Consider the following 20889-nt stretch of genomic DNA (forward strand, 5'->3'; position numbering starts at 1 on the left):
CACCTCAATCAAACTCGCTTAATTATCGAATAATCATGTGTTTCAATTACGTTACATGTGAATTGGAGATTATTTGTGAGGTATGTACAACCAATTACACTTGTATATACATGTATGCATCTAACAATTTGTCTAATAATTGACAACAAGGACTATGTGTTAATTAGTTGATTCCAGCATATAGCTTATTCCAGCATTTCGGCCACCTCACCAGAAGCCACTTAATTAGAGAACAATTATGTGTTAATTAGTTAAAATAAAGTAAACCCTGCCCCAAAGTGGAAGGCAAAATACAGTCAATTTTTTATTTATTTATTTTGTGTTTTCTTTGGACAGTTTATTTGGAAGATTTTCAGAAAAGACAACACTGTTTCACTGTTTGTGTGTAGCCCGAAATTCGAGCTCGGGAGGCGTGTCAGAGAGAGAGAGAGAGGGCCCCACACGTGGCGAGAAAATGAAAAAAAAAAAAAAAAAAAAAAAGCAAAAAAGAGCTGATGGGCAAAAATGGCAATTCGGTTTTTAGTTTTAAGGCTTGTTGGTCCCACTTTTGACGCAATAAACCCGTGCTCTCTGCACGGCTTACTCGTGCGCCGAGTCCTCAATTATTATTACCCCCTCCACACTCCACCGCTCGCCTCTCAACCGTACGAGTAGTCTGAAAACCGGCTCGGCTCGACCGGTGGCTTGATTTTGAAATTCCCAGTCGCACCACGACAGCGCGTGATGTCACACCCTCTCACATTCAAAATCCTTTCCTTTTAAGCTGTTTTTGAATGTTCAAACCAGAATCGCGGCTCAAATCTCTCGTTTCTTCCTGTGTGTGTGTGTCTGTCCCTATCTCTTTCACAGGATAGGGAATCGAGAGCAGAGCTTCATTACACACATTGTCTCCTTTCTCTTATCTCCAAACGCTTTTGCATTTTTCACACACAGATTCCATTTGGGTCTCACTCGAAACACCCATTAATGGAAGCCTCATCGCCCATCTCCATCCAGAAGAGCCCACTGCAAGACCTCCCAGAGGCGTCGCCGAAGCCGTACAAGAAAAGCTTCGTGACCACGCTGATGGAGGCCGCCACGCTTCGCTCTCCTTCCTTTAAGGAGGACAACTACCTCGTTTCCCACCTCAAGTCCTCCGAGAAAAAAGCTCTCCAGGAGCTCAAGGACAAGCTGTCGGCCTCTGAAGCCGCCGATGCCTCCATGTGGGGCATTCCTCTCTTGGGCGGCGACGAGAAGGCGGATGTGGTGCTTTTGAAGTTTCTGCGAGCCAGGGATTTCAGGGTCTCGGACTCGCTCAACATGTTGCTCAAGTGTTTGTCATGGAGAAGGGAGTTTGGAGCTGATAGTGTTGTTGAAGAGGAGCTGGGATTCAAGGAGCTGGAGGGTGTGGTAGCCTATATGCATGGCTATGACAGAGAGGGTCACCCTGTTTGTTACAATGCCTATGGGCTTTTCAGAGACAAGGACATGTACGACAGGATCTTCGGCGACGAGGAGAAGCTCCACAAGTTCTTGAGGTGGAGAGTTCAGGTGCTTGAGAGAGGGATCAAGCTTCTGCATTTTAAGCCGGGTGGGGTTAATTCCATGATCCAGGTCACTGATCTCAAGGACATGCCCAAGAGAGAGCTCAGGGTCGCTTCTAATCACATCCTCTCTCTGTTTCAAGATAACTACCCCGAAATGGTCGCTCGCAAGGTAATTTTCCTAATTTCCTATTTTATTTCATGATCTTTTAAGCACTCAGTTCTCAGTACTGATCTTTGTTGATTTTTCTGGGTTCAGATTTTCATCAATGTTCCGTGGTACTTCAGCGTGCTGTATTCGATGTTCAGCCCGTTTCTAACTCAGCGAACCAAGAGCAAGTTCGTGATCTCTAAGGAAGGGAATGTGGCCGAGACACTCTACAAGTAAAGTTCCCTCTTACTATCAATAATTTACTGTTGCCCTCGGCATTCTTTGTCTATTTGCTGCTCTGCTCTGAGTAATTTGGTTGAGAATCTTCTTCCTTTCAACGTTTTCTGCAAAGATGTTTATGGTTTCGAGACGGCTTTTGATTTTCCAGTCTACTTTTTGACATTTCTGGTCCTGGGTTTTTGTTTCTTTTGATCAAGACAAGCTGTTCTTTCTCTTTGATTTTTGCCGTCTCTGTACAACAACTCTTTAGTCTTTTCCTTCGTACTCTTTTGCGCGGTAATTTCGTCTTTTACCTTTCAGGTTGCTTGTTTGCTAAACTGGGTTTTGCTTTTCTGGGCAGGTTTATTAGGCCTGAGGATGTTCCTGCTCAGTATGGCGGACTGAGTCGACCCAGTGATCTGCAGAACGGTCCCCCAAAACCGGCCTCCGAGTTCACCGTCAAAGGCGGAGAGAAAGTTAATATACAGATCGAGGGGATTGAGGTTCCTTTATTATCTCTATTTATTTCTGCTCCATTAAATCTGTTAGTGAATCCCTTAAAAAGGCTTTTAAACCTATTACGGCCTCCTTTAATTTTATCTTCTTATCTTTAATTTAGACGGCAAATTGTTGCTAGCTTTCAACTTTTACTATAATTTTCTAAGTAAGCTGACAATGTATAATCAGTTAAATGATTAAGAATAACAAAGTCGGATTTTTTATTTAATTATTTTATCAATTATGGTCTGAACTTTTTAGAAAATTTGTAGTGACACTTGTTCATGGGAAATGAGCTGGTTAGTTTTGGATCATGGTCAAAGCTCTATAATACAAAAGAATGGGAGATATAAAAATGGTTTAATTGTAATGTAATTGGGTTTATTAGGCTGGAGCAACGATAACATGGGACATAGTGGTGGGGGGCTGGGAGTTGGAGTACAGTGCAGAGTTCGTGCCGAGTTCGGAAGGCAGCTACACAATTGCAGTGGAGAAGCCAAGGAAGATGGCCGCCTCAGAAGAAGCAATTCACAACTCCTTCACATCGCGTGAAGCTGGCAAAATGGTGCTCTCAGTAGATAACACTGCCTCCAGGCGGAAAAAGGTTGCTGCTTATCGTTACATCGTTCGCAAATCCACTGCCATAGTACCATCTAACTTCAACTATGCTTAATTATATATGTCCAAAAGGGTGTTTTTGATTTTTGTTTTATCTTCTTTTTGAGGGGTTTAATTAAATGCTGTTACTGCTGTGAACTTTACTTTTAAAAACTCTACTTGATAGTACCAATGTAATGTATAAAAATTGGTGGTATTATATATTGCCTTAGTGTAGAAGAAAAGCAGCTCAACTTTGCTTATGTCAGTGCATATATCTGTTTGTCCGTATCTCTAGTTGTGTCCAGAGACACAGTTTTACTTTGCCTTGGTGTGTGGGTGCGGATCTTTGTTCTACTATAGTATCAAGATACTCGACAGCAAAGATGCAATCCATTAGGTCAATTGCGTTCGATTTCATATTTTACGTACCCGACTCTGATATGAGATGATACAAACTTTGGCTTATAGGAAAGGAGTGCCTAGTCTTAAAAATGCTTCCCCAACACTAGAGGAGGGTGTGTTGATGGAGAAAGCCTTTTGTTTTGGTGGAGTGGTTTCTGATAAAGGAGGATTGGTTGGTGGTACCAGGGCATAGTGAAATTTGCTTTGTGTCTGGGTCCTGAAAGGGATTGCTTAATGGTCACGAAGTTTTGCTTTGATTCTCTCTATGGTCTCTTTCATTGAGGGGTGGTGGTGTTGGGGTTATCAAAAGTGGGCCAAAGTGGGGAAAAGATATTGACTGCACTCTGGGGTTGCTGCTTTGGAAGGTTTGGCCATGATATGAGACTACCATCCAAAAGAAAACAAATCATATTCTGCTATTACGATTTTGTAAATTCCAATCAAGATGATGGGTTAATGTCTCGGGTTTTGTCGAACCATGCATATAAGACTATATAAGTCAAGTTTAACCTAATCTGTTTAATGTAATAGGTCAGACCTCTTCTTAATTTTAATCCAACAGCATAGGTTATCTGGGAATGAAGGGAATCCCAAAAATCCAAGTAAAAAGAAAATAGATTCCTATCTAGATGGTGAAAATGTTGAGGTCAAGACAAGGGTTCACGTTTTGAGGATGATTGAACCACATTGTGAACTTGCTCACTTCAGTCTCTCTTTTCTTCTTCATTTCATATAATATCATGGTTCAAACGCTAAAAATCAAAGAGCGGTTCGCATGGAAATGAACCCAGTGAATCATCTGTCAACTGATCAATTAATTACTCGTGTTAGATTTACGTCGGATTTACGAGTAAAACATTGTCGGCACAAATGATCACAATTTTTCTTTATTCTCTATTGTCTCTTTCAGTAAGGGGATAAGATATTGACTGCACTATGGGGTTGCTGCTTTGGAAGGTTTTGACATGATATGAGACTCCATCCAAATGAAAGCAAACGACTTTATGGTATGACGATGATGGAAATACCCATGAATATGATGATGGGTCACGGTCTCACGTTTTAACAAGCTAGCCCAGGGTTCGAAAACTGTGGTGTGTTGTCGAATGTTGTTGATGTATGAGTATCTTATGAAAACTGTCCTGTTCTTTGTTTCTTTCTGTTGGACCTTTTTGGTGAGATTTAACTCAATCTATTTTGAGGGGTATTTTTTTTTTCGCTTAAAAAATACATTTTAATAAGACATAAAAGTAAGGCTAGAACTGCACTTTTATTGTAAGTGATAATCATTATTTGAAATTTTTTCTTTCTTTTTTAATAAAGGCATCACTTATGGTTACGTTGGCAGAGTTGAATAATAATGGGATAAAAGTGATTTTAGTATTCCTAGTAACATAAAGGTGAAATTTTGTTTTGTATCTTTAAGAGCATTGTGTTTAAGTTGTTTGCTAAAATTTTTGTTTTGAGAAAAAAAAAAAAAGACAAGAAATAAAATTTTAACAAATGGAGCCTTAGCCTAAATGTATTGGACCAAGTTTGCATGCAATATGTAAGGTATATATATATATATATATATATATAGAGAGAGAGAGAGAGAGAGAGAGAGAGAGAGAGAGAGAGAGAGAGAGAGAGAGGTTAATATTGGGTTATTAACTTTTATTTTTTTAATTATTCACTTTTATTATTCTAATTATTATTATTTTTTTAAAAAAAAAAAAAACAATTACATTTCAAAGTGATGTGCATGCTTGATCAGAAATGATATTTGTTTAGGCTTAATTAACAAGCCGGCTGCAGCTACTTTAACTCCCACATTCTTATCTCCATTTGGGCAGCGGGTGTGAATGCTATAAAGTTAAGCCATAAATAATGCAGAATTAAATTATGTGTGTCTGGGACTGGGGGTACCTCCCGCCCATAAAAAAGAAGGACAGAGAGAAAAAGTGGAGAGGCATTTATTTATTTATTTATGTATCCTATGACTAAGAGAGAGGGGTGTATGGTAACAGTAGTATACTGCAGTATTAATAGTACGTTCCAAGGGGCCCTTCGTTGGTTTCTTCTTAAAAAAACTAGAAAGTGGTGTACACTCTCAATAATTATCGTACGTTTTGTTGCAGATCAGGTGGCACCATGCCTGCCTTCCCCTGTTGAGATTGTACCATCCACCCCCACGCTTTTTACTGTGATGTATGCTTCTTTCTTTCTTCTATTTTTTTTTTTTTAAAAAAAATTATGTTAAAATATGAAAAATAAAATTGAAAATAATGTGGATGAATAATTTGGAGAAAATAAAAAGAAGATAGAGGAGGCAAGAATTTAAGGTAGTTTGTGTAAAAACACATAAACTAGCAAAGAGTTAAAAATAAGAAGAGAGATATATAATTAAGGTGGTTCGACTTGTGGTTTATATTCATATGTTAAAGCATTTTTGTTAGTTACATTTTTCATTTATTTAATTGTATTTAAGACATTATTTATTGAGAAATAATCTAAACGTTACAAATCTCTTCTACTTTTACATTAACAACAATAAATTTAAATTATTATCTTGTAGCTTTTGTCTCTTGAGTGCTTATAACTCTTGTTTCTTAAATTCTTATAACTCTTGTATCAACAATTTGACTTTAGATTATTCACATTTGACTTAACAAATGTTCAACTAAAATCTAGGTAAATAACATAATTTCTATTTTACCCATCTACTTTTTAAAAGCAATGGCTCGCCATTTTAGTTTTTCACTTTCATTATTCCATTTGAAATATTATTATTTTTATATATTTTAACTATTCATGTATAGGAAAGATAATCGTGCCTATATAGGCCCTGTTTGGAAAACCATCACCCTAAAGTTGGCTGACGTCTATCAGCCAACTTTAGTCAACGAGTAGCTTCTTGACCAAAATGCCCCTGCAGATTGGATGTGTGTTGATCGTTTCAAGGGGGCTTTTTTGACCATTTCAAGTGGGCTTTTTTGTCATGCCAGGGATAATGTGGAAAAAATTGAAAAAAAAAATGGTTTTTCATATTACCCCTGGTATGACAAAAAAACCTCCTTTTCAAATTGAGTTGACCGTTTCAAAGGGAGGTTTTTTTGACCATTTCAAGGGGGCTTTTTTGTCTGATAGGGATAATATGGGAAAAATCAAATCTGTCTTACCTTGTTTCACACGCCAGGTGCTGATTTTTTCCAATGCTGAAATTACAAGAGCCTGGGACAACTGAGCATGTCTGGAGGAAATGCCGAAATGGGGGTGGGGAAAGGGGGGTGAAGGTTTTCCAATCAGGACCATAATGTAATAGAGCTTGTTAGTACAATGAATAGTGGAAGAAAAAAATGTATAGTGTTAGTTGAGGTTGTTGATAAAGTGTTAGGTTTTTAGAGCATCTTTAATGGAATCTCTACTTAAAAAATTTCATCAAATTTTGGTGAAAGTTGTCAAAAGACCTTATGCATCAAATTCTTTAAAGTTTCTCTAAAATGGTGAATGACAAAACATATTTTAATTTTAGTTTTAGGTTTAGGGTTATGCCCGAGTAAAACGAAGGTAGATATCTTCTAATTCTGATATCAAATAAAAGTAAGCTTTGTAGCGTTAAAAAGTTGATTCAAAGGATTATAATTTTGTATTTCAGGAAGATTTTTTAATTTTAATTAATATTTATTAAATCAAATGAACCGTTAATAAAAATTTTAAAAAATTGGACAGAATGACCCGGTGATGGTTCAGCGGCTTGGCCCATGCTCGGCAGTGTTTACAAAAACCGAGACACAAAAGAAAAAGACATTCTCGGAAGTTAAGTGATTGTTTATGAACGTCCAGATCACATTAATAAAAGTATAATAAGAGTTTAAAAAGATTCTTGGGGTCCAGTATTATTTTTTATTAGGGGTGACTTGTGAATATCAATAGATTATTAATTAGGTCCCTCCAAAAAACAGAAGATTATTAGGAGATATGAAAATTAAGGAAAAAAATAAAATATAATCTTAGGGACCATGGCCCCTCTGGTCTACATGTGAGGCTCCGCCACTCGGCATAATAAATTGGAGTTCCCTAGTGTCTACTGTCTAGCCTATATATTACAAGGCAAATATTCATTGATATTTAGAAAATTGAATAGATTATTAGATTAAATATGCTAATTTTTTTTTTTTTTTTTTTATTAAGTAGATTTGCATTCTATAAATTATCACAATTTAAATATACCATTCTATACGAATAATATCAGCAATACAATGAGAAAATTCCTTAACGAATACATGTTCCTCACTAAGTTAAAGTGCTTCATTTGCAAGACTGTAGGTAGACTTACTGGCGATTCACAGGACATGAATAACCTTCTACTGTTGGAGACCGTTTAAGACCTCCCGAGCCTCTTCAATTAGATGACCATATTTACTCAAATTACAACCTTCCTTTCGCTTTGTCGAGAATCTCTCTTTTTATTTAACTTGGATTTAGTTGTGATTAGATTAGGTGAGATTACGACACGTGTACGTTGTATCTTGTTATGGAACACGTGTCTCAAGTCCAATGAGTTATTCGGTTCCAATTGAAATTGGGCTCAACCCAAACCCTTTATAAATTTGATTTGAGTTCAGTTTTAATTAAAATTGAATCCATTGAAATTGAAAGACGTGTCCTTCATAACTTATAATGAGACACATGTCTCAGTTTCAACAGATTCAATTAAGGTCTAGTTCCAATTGGAAATAGATCTATTAAGATTGAGACATGTATCCCTTACGTGACTTGTCACGTTATAAGGCACATATCTTAATCTCAATAAATTCAATTCCAACTGAACCCAAGTCAAATCAAACAACAATGGAAAAATAAGTGTCCATCTAGATTGCCATTTCAAAAAACGTTTAACTAAAATTAACTAATGATCCAATTTCAGTTGAAATTGAGCAGTTGAGATTGAAACACTAAAAGTGTCGGCCCTTTGTCCTCCTGGTAGACATGTTCCAAGGCCGAATTTCTGACACGATTATTCTCATGGCCCATCAGTTACCCCAACTCCCCTAATCAACCATTTGATGGGCCAATTATGGCCCATTTAGATAGGTCCTTCTAAGAATGCTTCAGCTTTTTATAAAAGCAAAAACACCAACAGCATTGGATTCTTCACGATGGCACTGACAATTGATAGAACTTGAAAAGCCCCATTTAAGGGATAATTTAGCTAATTTGTTGGTAAACTTGGAGTAAACATTTAAATTTAGGTGATGAAAGTCCCATGTGATCAGTTAGAAAAAAAATTCCTCTGATCTAGTCTATGAAATTGATATCTATTATTTGCGTGATCTCACATGCAATTTTAAAAGCATGAGAGATCGAATCATAAGCTTATGTTAGTTTATATTAAAAATATATATGAGAATTATATGTTCTAAAAACAAATGTCAGTTTAATGTACTCAATTTGATCTTATTATAACTAAATTTAAATTCATAAACTTGATTGAATTGATGTACGTCCAATGAGGAAATTAGTATATAAGGCCTTATTTAGAGAGCTTCTCAACTTTTGAAAAAAAGGTAAGATTGGAAGCTACACTTTTATTTTAACACTATCTCATCCCAGTGACACGATATTGTTAATCAGCTATTTTATTTTATTTTTTTTAAAAGAAACAAGGACTAATCGAAAGCTGATTTACACCGACACATCAAAAAGGTGAGATAAAAAAGTATCTGATAAAAAATTGATTGACACTACCACGTTAACACATGAAATAGTAGCGGAATAAAAGTGGTGAAACTTATATTTTTGGAAAGCTAAAACCTCCTAACAGGGCCAGAGTTAGATGCGCTTGCTCACCGAAGACAACTACTACAATGTTGTGAATTCTTGCAAGTATCATGGGAAGGCAGAAAAGAGGAAAAATGATGAGGGAAATCTCGTTAGGGACATTGGCATTTCCAATTTCAGTCTTAAGAAGCTCAATAAGCTACTGGGATTTGCCGAAACAATTCCCACTGTGTGTCAGGTGATGGCATTACACTAATATATATATATATACAGAGAGTAATAGACAAAAGAACTTGGTATATTTATTACATAAAAGAAACCTTGCATGACCAAAAATATTTTCGGGGCTCAGATGGAGATGCATCGTGGTTGGAGAAATGACAAAATGTTAATTGGAGGAATGCAAGAAGAATGGTATTCATGTCACTGTAAGGTTATTACTGATCTCATCAGGATGAGCTTTTGATATTTGTTGTATGCTTCTGCTGATGATTTCTGTGCATAAATTCCTGCTAGGCATACTCACCACTGGGCTCATCAGGAGGAGGCAGAGATCTGGTCCATGATCAGACAGTTGAAAGGATAGCAAAGAAGCTGAACAAGAGCCCAGGACAGGTGCTGGTGAGGTGGGCCATCCAGAGAGGGACAAGTGTTATCCCCAAATCAAGCAACCCAGATAGGATCAAAGAGAAGAACATCAAGGTCTTTGGGTGGAAAATCCCAGATCGAGCAAGACTTCAAGCCCTCTGTAGTATCCCGGATCAAGTACTTCTACTGCCATCTTTTTATATATTCTTGAATTTGCTCCAGTTTAGTATAGTTTCTCCTAATTCTATATGTGAATATGAATTAGAGTAATGCTACTAACCGATGTAACGTGTTTTAAATGAAGGTATAATCATTTAAACAAAAAGAAAGCCACTTAATTAATACAAGTTATGTCAATTGGTGTAAAATTATAGTGAAAAGTAGCATTATGAATTAGGACTTGTGACAGAATCTGTGACATTTTTTTTTTGTTGGTTCTGGGTGCAGAAACGAGTGCTGGATGGTGAAGATTTCTTTGTGAACAAAGAAGCAGGGCCATTCAGAAGTGTAGCTGATCTCTGGGACCATGAGGACTGATTGTTCAGTGATGATATCAGAGGGCTATGCTTTGTTTTTTCATGAGTAATAAGGGCTGATGCTCACATGGGATAGTGAAATAGACTCAAATAGTTATGAGATTGAGATAATTATGAGATAAAAATATATATTGTTTTAATAAGAAATGATAAGTTTAATTATTTAAGTACAATTAATTACTCGGACAAAACACACCCCGACTAAGGGGGGTTCAAGATAAATCTGACAAGGCTAAAGAGCTTCGTACTCCTAAAAAGTGCTTTGATGGCTTGCGCCAACTCATAAAGATGGCAGACCCAGCAATCTTCAAAGGCGAGTTTATTTCACTTTCTTTGAGCCTTGCCGTTTACATCTGTAGGACATGGATCTATCTAGCCGTGAGCATCCGGCGGCACACGACGTCACTTCCGGCACCGGTTTGGTCAACGGAGTGGGTGGGCTTGTGAGGAACAAGCATATGACCGCACAATCATCAACACAGGAACTTGGATATTTACGTCTCCAGGCTCTAACCGCACGGGTTACCAACAATTTGGCCGCCATGGATCGCTTCTTTGCTGAAGCAACGATTCTTATAACTTCGTTGTTCGTTAACACATCCCATACCTGCGAAAGGCAATCAAACCAATATCTTCAGCTCCCGTAATTCAATACAACTGGGATATGACATAACTTTACTCAGATATCACGTCATCTCAATTATATATCAGTCTACTAAATAAAGTTTCTCATTTTCAGGACATCAAACTACTTAATGGGTGTCATCACAAATAGTCTTATATATAACAAGCTTTTTGTATTGAATTGTGCTTTCTAACTCTTACTCCATCGGTTGCTAGAACGACAAATTCATCATTGTCTGTAAGCTTCCTATAGGAAACTTCAGGAGTTGAGATGAGGCCATGATCTTTGAGGCAGAAATCTCCAAAAGCCCTTGACATAGCAAGACCAGGGCAATCTTCATCAGGCATCCATATTCTATGAGCATCAGGTTCTTCCTGCATTGCAAAAACTCTGCCTCTGCAGCTCCTGATTCTTTCTGCTTCACCTGATTCAACATCAGAATAAACAATGTTTATATAGTTTGAAGAGAGAGAGAGAGAGAGAGAGAGAGAGAGAGAGAACATGTTTTAAAAAACAAAACAAAAAAACCCCACTTGGAATATCAGGTTTCATGTCAACTGTGAGTTGAATAGGAAGAAGTTGATTATTGTCCCCTCTGGTCGAAAGAATCGCACGAGAATCTCCCAAGTTGGCAATTATCAAGTGGCAACCCTGAAAACTTGGAAAAGAATATATTAAAAAACTAATGAATAGTGATTAGAGTATGTCAAAGATCAGGCTCCTTCAACTTTGTGTCTAAAATTACCTGTACAACAACAGCTACGGCTGTGCTACCACTGCAAAAGCTATCAATGGAGGAATCTCGACCAAGTACTTCATCAGTTTCCTTGAAAGATTCAACGAAACTGGCCTCCCATAAAGGGAAAGACAGATTTCTTTTTTTAGATGAATGAAAAGACAGATTTCGACTGTTGTTAGCATTGCTAAGACGATCTATGGTGTCGCCAGTACTAATGTTGTGATTATCATCGTCATCATCATGATCATGATCATCGCCTTGATCATCAACAAAATCAACTTCGACACTACATCTGCAGCGGTTGGTTCGTGAGAATTTAAGCGATGCAGAGAGATTTGAGGGTAAAGTGTCCCGTACATGGCGTGCAACTTTGTGACCGGCGGGACCATGACCATCGAACACACCGCAGAATAACATTTCTTTCTCACCACTAAAACCCTGAAAATATTAATTTTAAACTTCATATATATATATATATATATATATGGTGCTTAACGAGTTCAATAACATGACACTCAACATATATCGGATGAAAAAAGAAAATGAACAAGTCCCTTACAAATTGACATAACAGTTCACGTGACACTTTACATATCGATTTAATTATTAAATATTGTGATAGAAAATTAGTGGTGAGGATAGAGGATATATAGCTTCATATATTAATGATCATATCGTGATAAATGCAACATGCATGGATCATGAACTTAGGCGGCCATGAGGGTCATGGGTTACCCTGGTTTTGAAATTTTTCTTTGAATTTTTTTTATTCAATTAAAATATATGTATATATATTTTTAATTTTTAGTTTACAAAATTAAGTTTGGTCCCTAGTAAAAGTAGGATTGGCCCTTGATTCATACTTGGACCCTCTGGATGACAAATCTTAATTTCGTCCCACATAGAAGATTATTAGGTGATGATTTATTCTGATTGCTCCTACATAACACAAACACATTTATTCAACATAATTATATTTCCTCTTGCTCTATTTTTTGGGTTCCAATATGCTTCGTAATCTGATTTGGTTTTCTTAACAGATCACAAATTACAAAACAAAAGTAATTGTGTCGTTTGGATTAGTGTTGTTTGTACAAAACGGCACTAAATAGCATCGTTTATTGTTCAAACGACATTAATTTAAACAGCGCTAAATAAATAGTGTTATTTTTTTGCCCATAAGCAATAATATTCGAGCGACACTAAACCACCATTTTTTTTTTGTTTGGTAGTAGCAGCAGATTGATAGGGAAGACGTAAAAGAGACAACCAATAATACTGAACAAAATTCTGATGATCAATAAGAAAACACAATTGGAAAGGATCTAGATCAGTATATGAATAAACAAAATTACAATGAAAATGTAGATTTCACCAATTTGGCCACGCGCGTGATCTCTTATGTAAAAGTACGGTTTTAAATAAAATTGTAAAAAATATATTGCTTGGAATTTCATTTTAAAAAAATTATTGTTTTAAAACACTTATATATATATATATATATTCAAATCGCAGGCAAGTGGATGCTTCGTTAAAAATTCATAATTTTAAAGGTTAAACTTCGATTTTAAATGTCAAATTAATTGCAATTTTATCCAACGTTTAACTAAATTTTAATAAAACACATATTTTGAAACCGCTATTCCAAAAGAGACTTGTATGCGTAAATTGCATAACATAGAAGTTAATGTTAATTACCTCCCAAACTGTAATGGCATCTTGATTGATTCCTTTTCTTCCTTGCTGGGTGTACATTGATGTGAACGTAGAAGGTCCTTGCAACCTTATACGAGCCCCGCCATCTCCATGCCGTATATCATCCTCTTCATCAACTTCGTCTTCCTTTACATCCACATCATCCTCCATGGACGACTCTCTGTACATGCCATGCTTACTGCAGCAGTCTCCCATATATGGAACTCCACAAATGACAATGCCAAAACAAAGAAAACCCACCAAAATCCAAGCAATTCCACAGAAAATCCCAGAAAGATTAAGCGGGGAATGAAGGAAGAAATTTCTTAATTACCATAGAAAAACATGATTTAAATGTCCTTTTAAGTTAGGATTTTAGGACAAATTAAACTCCTAAAGAGCTTTTTTCTGACAAAATACAAGGGAGACAAAACCTGTTCCACAATTACCGGAGTACCGTCCCTCTCATAATCTCATTTATTGTTGACTAAATTGAGTAATTAATTATTACATTTATGCCATTATCTTATTACATTTATTTTTCTTAAAATTATAATAATTTTATACTAGTAATATTACACACACTCCCAATTCTCAACATCCATTTCTCTACACTCTTAGGTGGCTTTTAAAATTACCATTAGATTAAAATCCAATAAACATTCATATTAAAGCCAATGGTAATTTTAAAATCCACCTATAAATATAGAGAAATAGGTGTTGAAAAGTATAAATGTGTGTAGCATTACTCATTTTATATATTTTATCATCTTATATAGAGTACTAATAGCAGATGCCCTATAAGTTGTTTTCTTCTTTAAAATAAAAAAAATTTCATAAAAAAATCAAAATAGCTCTCACAGCAGATGCTCTATATTTAATCTAATTTAGATAACTTCATTGGGTAGCTACAGTAATTCCCTATACATGAGACTTACTGTAGCTACCCAATACTTAATTTAATAATAAAAAAAACACATTTCTCTCTTCTCGCACTTCTTTTCTATTCTGAATCAGCCCCCAGTGACTCCTTTGGTTCGCTGGCGATCACGAGTTCCTCGCCACCGGCCACCGGGAACATCGGCACTGGCTACGCCGGCCTTCTCTGGTCCATCTCCAGCTGAATCTTCGTCAGCCCAATCAAAACCTTTTGTTTTTTTATTCATTTTCTTTCTCCTCTCTTTCTCGTTGTCTCCGTCTTATTTTCTTGCCTGGTTGAGATCTATGCCGGCGACAACAGGGCGAGGTGTGAGGCATCCATCTCATCTTGAGAATCTGTACAAAAGACTCCTTTGTAAAATTCCCAATGGGTCTTCTTTGAGTTCGTATCATACAAATGGGTCTTCTTTGTAGAACAGATTCAGAGACAGACATCAAATAGTCCTTAAAAGCCTCCCCCTTTCAAGTCAGGCCGTACTGGGAAAGAAAAAGTAAAAGATAAAAAGAAAAATATTGTTTTAATGGTACAGGGAAAGATAAAGGGAAGTTGTTGTGAGTGTTTTTATATAGGAAAAAAAAGTGGTTTGATTCCCTAAATTAGAAAAAATGGTTGGGTGTCTGCTGCGAGTACTCTTAATATTTACCACCTATATGGATGTTTGGATGCAAATATAGTTTTTAAATCATGTTAAGCCATATGTACAATTTAATATAAAAGTAAATAAAAACTTCAACAAAAACCAAGTGGTTGAAAGAAGTACATTCCATTAGCGCTCTCGTCTCTCTCTTCGACGAAAAGAGAGAGAGAATACATGTGTATTTGGGTTGCTGGGGAAGGGAGGTTCCAAGCCTCCCTCCTCCCGGATTTTGTTCCTCCCTGGGTTATTCCAGTGGAGGCTAGAGTCTCTCAGTCACTAGGGCTTGTGGAGTTTTGAGTCCCACTGGACTTGTTCTAATGGTGGTTTTAGTCCTCCTAGTCTTTTTGGACTATGGGGTGTGGTTTGGTTTTTTGGTTTTTTAGTTTTTTAAAGGTTTCATTGGTTCTTGGCAAGAAAACACTCCAGAGAGGTGCCGGAGGGGGGAGAGTTCGTCGTACGTGTCTCCGGCGGAACGATTTGGGGTGCTTCAGTTTTATCATTCTTTAAGGCCAAATCTGCTCTGTTATGCCAATCTCTAGTCGACACGCGCCCCCCAACCTTGCTCGCCGTCGTCCTCCAGTTCCTCCACTGCTTGCTACGGCTGGAAAGCTCACCGTTGACCAGCGCGTGGTCATCACGCCCCAAGGGGTTCGTCACTCCTTGGGCCGCGCATGATGACCACGTTTCCGTCTCTGTTGCCTTGCTTGGTGGCGTTCAGTTGCTGCAGGGGATACTCCGGTGGCCGCGTGTGTTCTACACGCGCCATCTCCCGCGGTGCTTATTTCTGACGACAGCTCCTGTTTTTAGGTGTTTTCTTGTTCTTGAATACAGATTGTATTTGATAGTTTGCTCTGTGTAAGATTTAGCCTGGTCTTTGCTTTTTAGCACAGATTGTTTGTGACCGACTCCATAGTGCAAGTAGAGGTTCATATGTCAACGCAGAGGCACCTTTCTGTTGACTAGGTTCATTTGTAGCAACTATCGATATGATCTGAGATTTGGGGTAACTGTAATGAGATATATGTATTGTTCTGAGTCCCTGTAATGGTCCGAGCTTGTCTCTGGCTGTAACTATGTTACCCTTTGGGTGTATTAATGAAATGATTACATTTTCCCCTTAAAAAAAAAGAAGAAGTACATTCCATTAGTTGGATATTTGTTGTTAGTATTTTTTTTTTTTTTTTTTCAACTTTCCCACCTGCATCATCAAGTTACCCACACAAAATCAAAAAACAATATAATAATAACTTAACAATATAAACAAGGGCCTGAAATGCTCGAAAAAAAAAAGAAAAAGAAAAAGAAAAATCGTATTATTGAAAGGTTAGTGGTAGATTTTGGTTTATTGGTTACACATATAATAATAAGATACAAAAAAAAAAAAAAAATCCTAATTTTTGTTGGATGGCAAAATCATATTTATTTATATTAAAAAAAATTATTTCAATAATTATTCCATACTAATTTTTATAACCCTAATTATTGATCTACACAAATCTTTATAACTCCAATCATTGAATGGTACCTTAATATATGAACTTATTTGAAATTAGAAAAAAACCTAAAGGTCTAATTGTCAAAAGTGAAATCCCAATGATTAAATTGAAATCACATGAAGATTTAAGGACTAAATTTTGTTTTTCATTTTTTTTTTATTTATTATAAAATTTAAATTATTCAATCAATAAAAATAGTTAATATTATAGCCATTTACCACAAAATTACTCTAGAAAATTTTGGTATCCTCCAATCGTATTCCATTATTGGTTAAACAAATATACAATCATACTGCATATGATCATGTTTCTTTCATTTAAGGTGTAATAAAACCGCATTATGATCTGCAACCATGAGAATCAGATAAATTCTGTTACCCTTTTAGCTGTTCAATCCCTTTGAAGTGAATTGTAACATTTGCTTGAAAATAACTCTTCATCTAGTGGCTAAAATTTAGGAATGAATACTTATTTATTTAAGGAAAACATCATTTATAATTTTTGATTTAGGTATTCAAACTTTTAAAAATGTCAATTTAAAGTATCTATATTTTATTTTATTTTATTTTTTAATTTCAACCCTTTGTTAAAAGTTTGCGTTAAATTCTGTCAAAATTCTCAAAATACTCATTATTTTTTTGAGAAAAAAGAAACAAAAAAATTGTTAGGATTTAGGTATTGATCAGAATTTAACAGAATTTGTAAAAATATCCATGCGTGAATCTATGAAAATTTTTATAATTTTTTTTAAAAAAACAAACACAAGAATATTTTGAAAATTTTGATTAGATTTAATAAAAAAATTCTAACCATTAAAATTGAAAGTAAATTTGAGAGTAAAAAGGGTAAAAAAATAGACAGGCAAGAGGTAAAAGAGGCAAGCGAATCACATCTCTGGATCCCACAAAGCGCTGTTGTTGGTCCTTTCCCGTAAAAACCACGGTCTTAGGCCCATTGGTTTAGTGGGTCTGCCGTTGACATACGATGGTTGTACATGAGAGAGAAAAGAGGGTCATGTCACGGGCTTTCGTCTATAAAACAGAACCAATGATCAGCTTAATTAATTTAGTTGGCTTAAGTTAGGTAAGCTCCACGACACCAAGTCAAAATCGGTATAGAAGTTCCAAGTTTGAGCCCTTTTCTGCCAATCCCTGCTACTTCAACAACCCCACAAGGCAACATCCCACGGGCCACCAACAGGCAACATGTATCATTTACAGTGTTCCTGTGAACAGGTCGACCACGCTTTAGTACTTTCCTTTTTTCTTTTTCTTTTTTCGCCCTTTAAACTTGCATTAAAACTAGAGAAAATTACATAGGGTTAGGGTGTCCGAACAAGTCTTCTATTGTCAAAACATGGATAGGGTGATACTTAAACTTAGGGTTTAGTAGTTTATTTGATTACAGCCTATCAATCGCCACCCGTAATTGGAATTAAAAACTTATTTCGACGTGGATTTAGTTCGGTAAATAGTATCATTTTTATTTTGTCGATTAAAGAAACTGAACCGACTTATTTGGCCCAAAAACAACACATTTTGACCAACATAAAAGGCTTGACCCAATATAAAAAGCTCATAACTAACCGACATGAACCGATTTAATTGAAATTATCAAAATTTATTATTGTCAGTAAAAAATCGGTTAATTAACAAACCTTTTTGATTCGGTATGAATATTTTTGCCTGCCGAACCAAGATAGTTTGTTAATTAACCGATGCCTACCTTACTTAAATCCACGATCTCACCTTCCACCTTGCTAGTTGCTACAAATGGAGAAAGTACCATTTGAACTAAAAGCCCATTGACAATAAAAATATAAGCAGCCAATCTAAAACACAAAACACTCCTTAATAATATAAAAACAATTTTCGCCTTGGTCACATCGGACTATTTTTTTCACTAATTAAGAAGTCTTTTCCTTGAGAAATATAATTGGTAAAGACAAGAAAACCTTGTCAAAAACATGTTGCAGCAACAAAATCCCTGTCAAATGATCCCTGTCAAATGAATGTGGACTTTCCCGGAAGCTGTTGCAAATATGATTGTTGTTACTTTAACTACACAGAAACATATATATATATACCACCTTTTAGTACACATATTCTCGAGCTTCTCAATCATACAAATAGATTCTGCAGTATCACAGGCAGCAGTGCCCGTAAATTTAGGCACTGATCAGTTTGCAATTGAGTCAAAGGAAACAGACATAAATGATTTACATACAGTCACTAGAACTCAAAAAAAAGAAGAAAACACCAACAACTAGCCTCCTCATCAAAGGATATGATACTTCAACCCCAATTCTTAGACGGTAAGATGAGTAATATAATGCAGAAAATAGCATTCTTATAAAATGACCAAAATGGATGTTATAAGGAAATCTAAAAGCTCAATTGAAGAAGAAAGCACTTTCAAATTGTGTTCACCTTTATAAGCACCTTTAAATAATTGAAGAACAATGAACAAATAAAATTTCATTTTCAGCTACAATCCTTAACATAAAAATCTCAAAAACAAGAAAACTACAACATTTCAGGTGTAAAAAACAAAGAAAAAAGATGTGACAAGAGAATGTGTGTAGTCGCTGTTACCACCACTGATGAACAAGAATCCCACTTTGCCTCAAAGAAGAGAAAAGCTCCAAGCATTGGCCATAGGTTTTTTCATACTTGGGACTCCTCTCACCAGGGCAACATCTCTGCCACCTATTATAATGACACTCTAGAAATATCTCATCGATCAAACAAATTGCTCCGGTCTCAAACAACCTCGGAATCAAATCGAACTCGGTCCCTTCCACATCCATCTTCATCACCACAAAGTCCTTCTCCGACACCGTGTTCTTCAACCACTCTGCAAAATCAAAGCCCACAATCTCATTCACCTCACTGCCATTACCGCCGCCGCCGCCGCCGCCGCTTAAATGTCGAATCCTCCCCATTCCGCGACCTTTATCATCGACATCGCTCTTGCCTGGATCGTGATTAACCTCAAACAACAATGTCTCATTCCTCACCCACGCCGCGTAAGGCAACAGGCTAACCTTTTTCTTCATCCTATACTCCTCGTGAAAAGCCTTATCGGCCTCAATCGCATACACTTCGAAGGTTCTGTTTTGCTTTGGGTATTGCTTCCTGAACCAACTTCCTATACTAGACCCATAACTCCTAGCCCCAACATCAATGTACACATACCTATTCTTAAAGCTTATATCGGCCATTGATGGTAAATACATTATCTTCTTTATATTCCTCTTCAACGTGATCCATGGCTTCAACGGCTCCTCCGTGATCAAAGGCTCCGCTTTCCTGACCAGCTCTCGCTTGTGCCCCGGAACCAAGCACTTGTTCTCCGAATTGCCATCCGGTTCGGGCTTCTCAAAGCCGCGGCCAAGATTATCGGTTTCGACCCTTTTTCGCAGAACAACTTCGCGTATTTGAGGCGTCGACGAATCCAAGCCGTCGATGTCGCGTGATTTGATTAACTCGCAGGAATTGAACAGTTCGAGAAAGGAATTAAAGCTGTACGTGTCTTTAGCGCCGATGTGGACCACCAGAAACCCTTCGGGTTTCAGCGTCCTTTCGATCTCCGACGCAAGATCCGACGGCCGGGAGGCCTTGTCGAGGCGGGCCCCGCCGGAGAAAACGAAGTCGAGGGTGTTGTCGCCGAAAGGGACTTTGTTCGGGAGGGCCTTGATTACCAAAGGCCGCGAGGCTTTCTTGAAAATTCCGATAGAGTCCCTGACGCCAATCTGCCTCAGGGCGTAGACGTCCTGTCCCGTCGAAGTCTCCACGCACAGGGCCTTCGATCCCGGCGAGAGGCGGCCCTCGGTGATCAGATCCTGGAACACCGAGGAGTAGTAATGGACGGCCTTGATCCAGTCCTTGCTGGTGTAGAGATCCCCGCCGTTGGTCGCCTTCACGGCGTCGGTCGCAGCAATGGCCGAGGCTCCGGTGCCGGCGCCGGCAATAACGAAGTTGAAAGTCTCCGGCAACGAGAAGAAACAGAAGTCGCCGACGTTGCACGACTCGCCGGCAATAGTAACAACGTAGGCGAATCGGACGACGATGATGAAAACGCCGAACAAAAGCAACCGTACCAGAACATTCTTCAAACAGCCAGGCTTCCCTGCAGTAGGCTCCATGTTTGTTATCTTGCACCCTCTTTTAAAAAAATACCTACTGTACAGACGAGAGAGAGATTGAAAGAGATACAGAGAGAGAGGCGGAGATTAGCGAGAGCAGAAACGAGCAGAGGTGTGGTTAGCTCCGACCAAGGAACTTCTAGGAGAGAGGTAGTTGCACAAAACAGGTAAATAGAGATGAAAAGGAGGGGCAAAACGGGAAGACATGGTTGGGGTTGTCGAGGGTTTCTTTTATGGGGTGGTGGTGACGAGATTGGAAGCCATTTCTCTCTTTCCTTTACTCGGAGGCCATCACTGAGTCTTGGGACGGGTTGTATATGAGGGGAGGAG

General features: G+C 37.4%; 4 protein-coding genes across 4 annotated transcripts; 2 read left to right on the top strand and 2 right to left on the bottom strand.

Moving 5' to 3' along the window:
• Positions 1 to 772: 772 nt before the first annotated feature.
• LOC133873160 (patellin-6) lies at positions 773 to 3263 on the top strand. Its single transcript, XM_062310893.1, has 4 exons — positions 773 to 1695; positions 1783 to 1907; positions 2255 to 2396; positions 2780 to 3263. The coding sequence occupies exons 1-4, from the start codon at positions 967 to 969 to the stop codon at positions 3062 to 3064; spliced, it is 1281 nt and encodes a 426-aa protein (XP_062166877.1). The 5' UTR covers positions 773 to 966; the 3' UTR covers positions 3065 to 3263.
• A 5948-nt stretch (positions 3264 to 9211) lies between these two features.
• On the top strand, positions 9212 to 10281 carry LOC133873438 (aldose reductase-like). Its single transcript, XM_062311140.1, is given in 5 exon segments — positions 9212 to 9394; positions 9509 to 9544; positions 9546 to 9584; positions 9673 to 9921; positions 10192 to 10281. Coding segments are annotated over 5 exon segments (597 nt in total).
• A 110-nt stretch (positions 10282 to 10391) lies between these two features.
• LOC133873975 (probable protein phosphatase 2C 73) lies at positions 10392 to 13414 on the bottom strand. The gene is made up of 5 exons (XM_062311787.1): positions 13343 to 13414; positions 11651 to 12082; positions 11439 to 11556; positions 11106 to 11329; positions 10392 to 10887 (listed from the first exon to the last, which is right to left on the bottom strand). Exons 1-5 carry the CDS (start codon positions 13397 to 13399, stop codon positions 10600 to 10602), a joined length of 1119 nt encoding a protein of 372 aa, XP_062167771.1. The 5' UTR covers positions 13400 to 13414; the 3' UTR covers positions 10392 to 10599.
• A 5410-nt stretch (positions 13415 to 18824) lies between these two features.
• On the bottom strand, positions 18825 to 20889 carry LOC133872672 (uncharacterized). Its single transcript, XM_062310250.1, has one exon. It carries the CDS (start codon positions 20557 to 20559, stop codon positions 19003 to 19005), a length of 1557 nt encoding a protein of 518 aa, XP_062166234.1. The 5' UTR covers positions 20560 to 20889; the 3' UTR covers positions 18825 to 19002.

The sequence above is a fragment of the Alnus glutinosa genome, chromosome 7 (genome assembly GCF_958979055.1).
Source record: "Alnus glutinosa chromosome 7, dhAlnGlut1.1, whole genome shotgun sequence".
Classification (NCBI taxonomy): domain Eukaryota; kingdom Viridiplantae; phylum Streptophyta; class Magnoliopsida; order Fagales; family Betulaceae; genus Alnus; species Alnus glutinosa.

Coding starts and splice junctions, on each gene's coding strand:
- LOC133873160 (XM_062310893.1), top strand. CDS start 967: ATGGAAGCCTCATCGCCCATCTCCATCCAGAAGAGCCCACTGCAAGAC. Junction 1,696..1,782: donor CCGAAATGGTCGCTCGCAAG/GTAATTTTCCTA, acceptor TTCTGGGTTCAG/ATTTTCATCAATGTTCCGTG. Junction 1,908..2,254: donor GTGGCCGAGACACTCTACAA/GTAAAGTTCCCT, acceptor TTTTCTGGGCAG/GTTTATTAGGCCTGAGGATG.
- LOC133873975 (XM_062311787.1), bottom strand. CDS start 13,399: ATGTACACCCAGCAAGGAAGAAAAGGAATCAATCAAGATGCCATTACA. Junction 12,083..13,342: donor ATGCCATTACAGTTTGGGAG/GTAATTAACATT, acceptor TAATATTTTCAG/GGTTTTAGTGGTGAGAAAGA. Junction 10,888..11,105: donor TCGTTCTAGCAACCGATGGA/GTAAGAGTTAGA, acceptor TGCCTTTCGCAG/GTATGGGATGTGTTAACGAA.
- LOC133872672 (XM_062310250.1), bottom strand. CDS start 20,559: ATGGAGCCTACTGCAGGGAAGCCTGGCTGTTTGAAGAATGTTCTGGTA.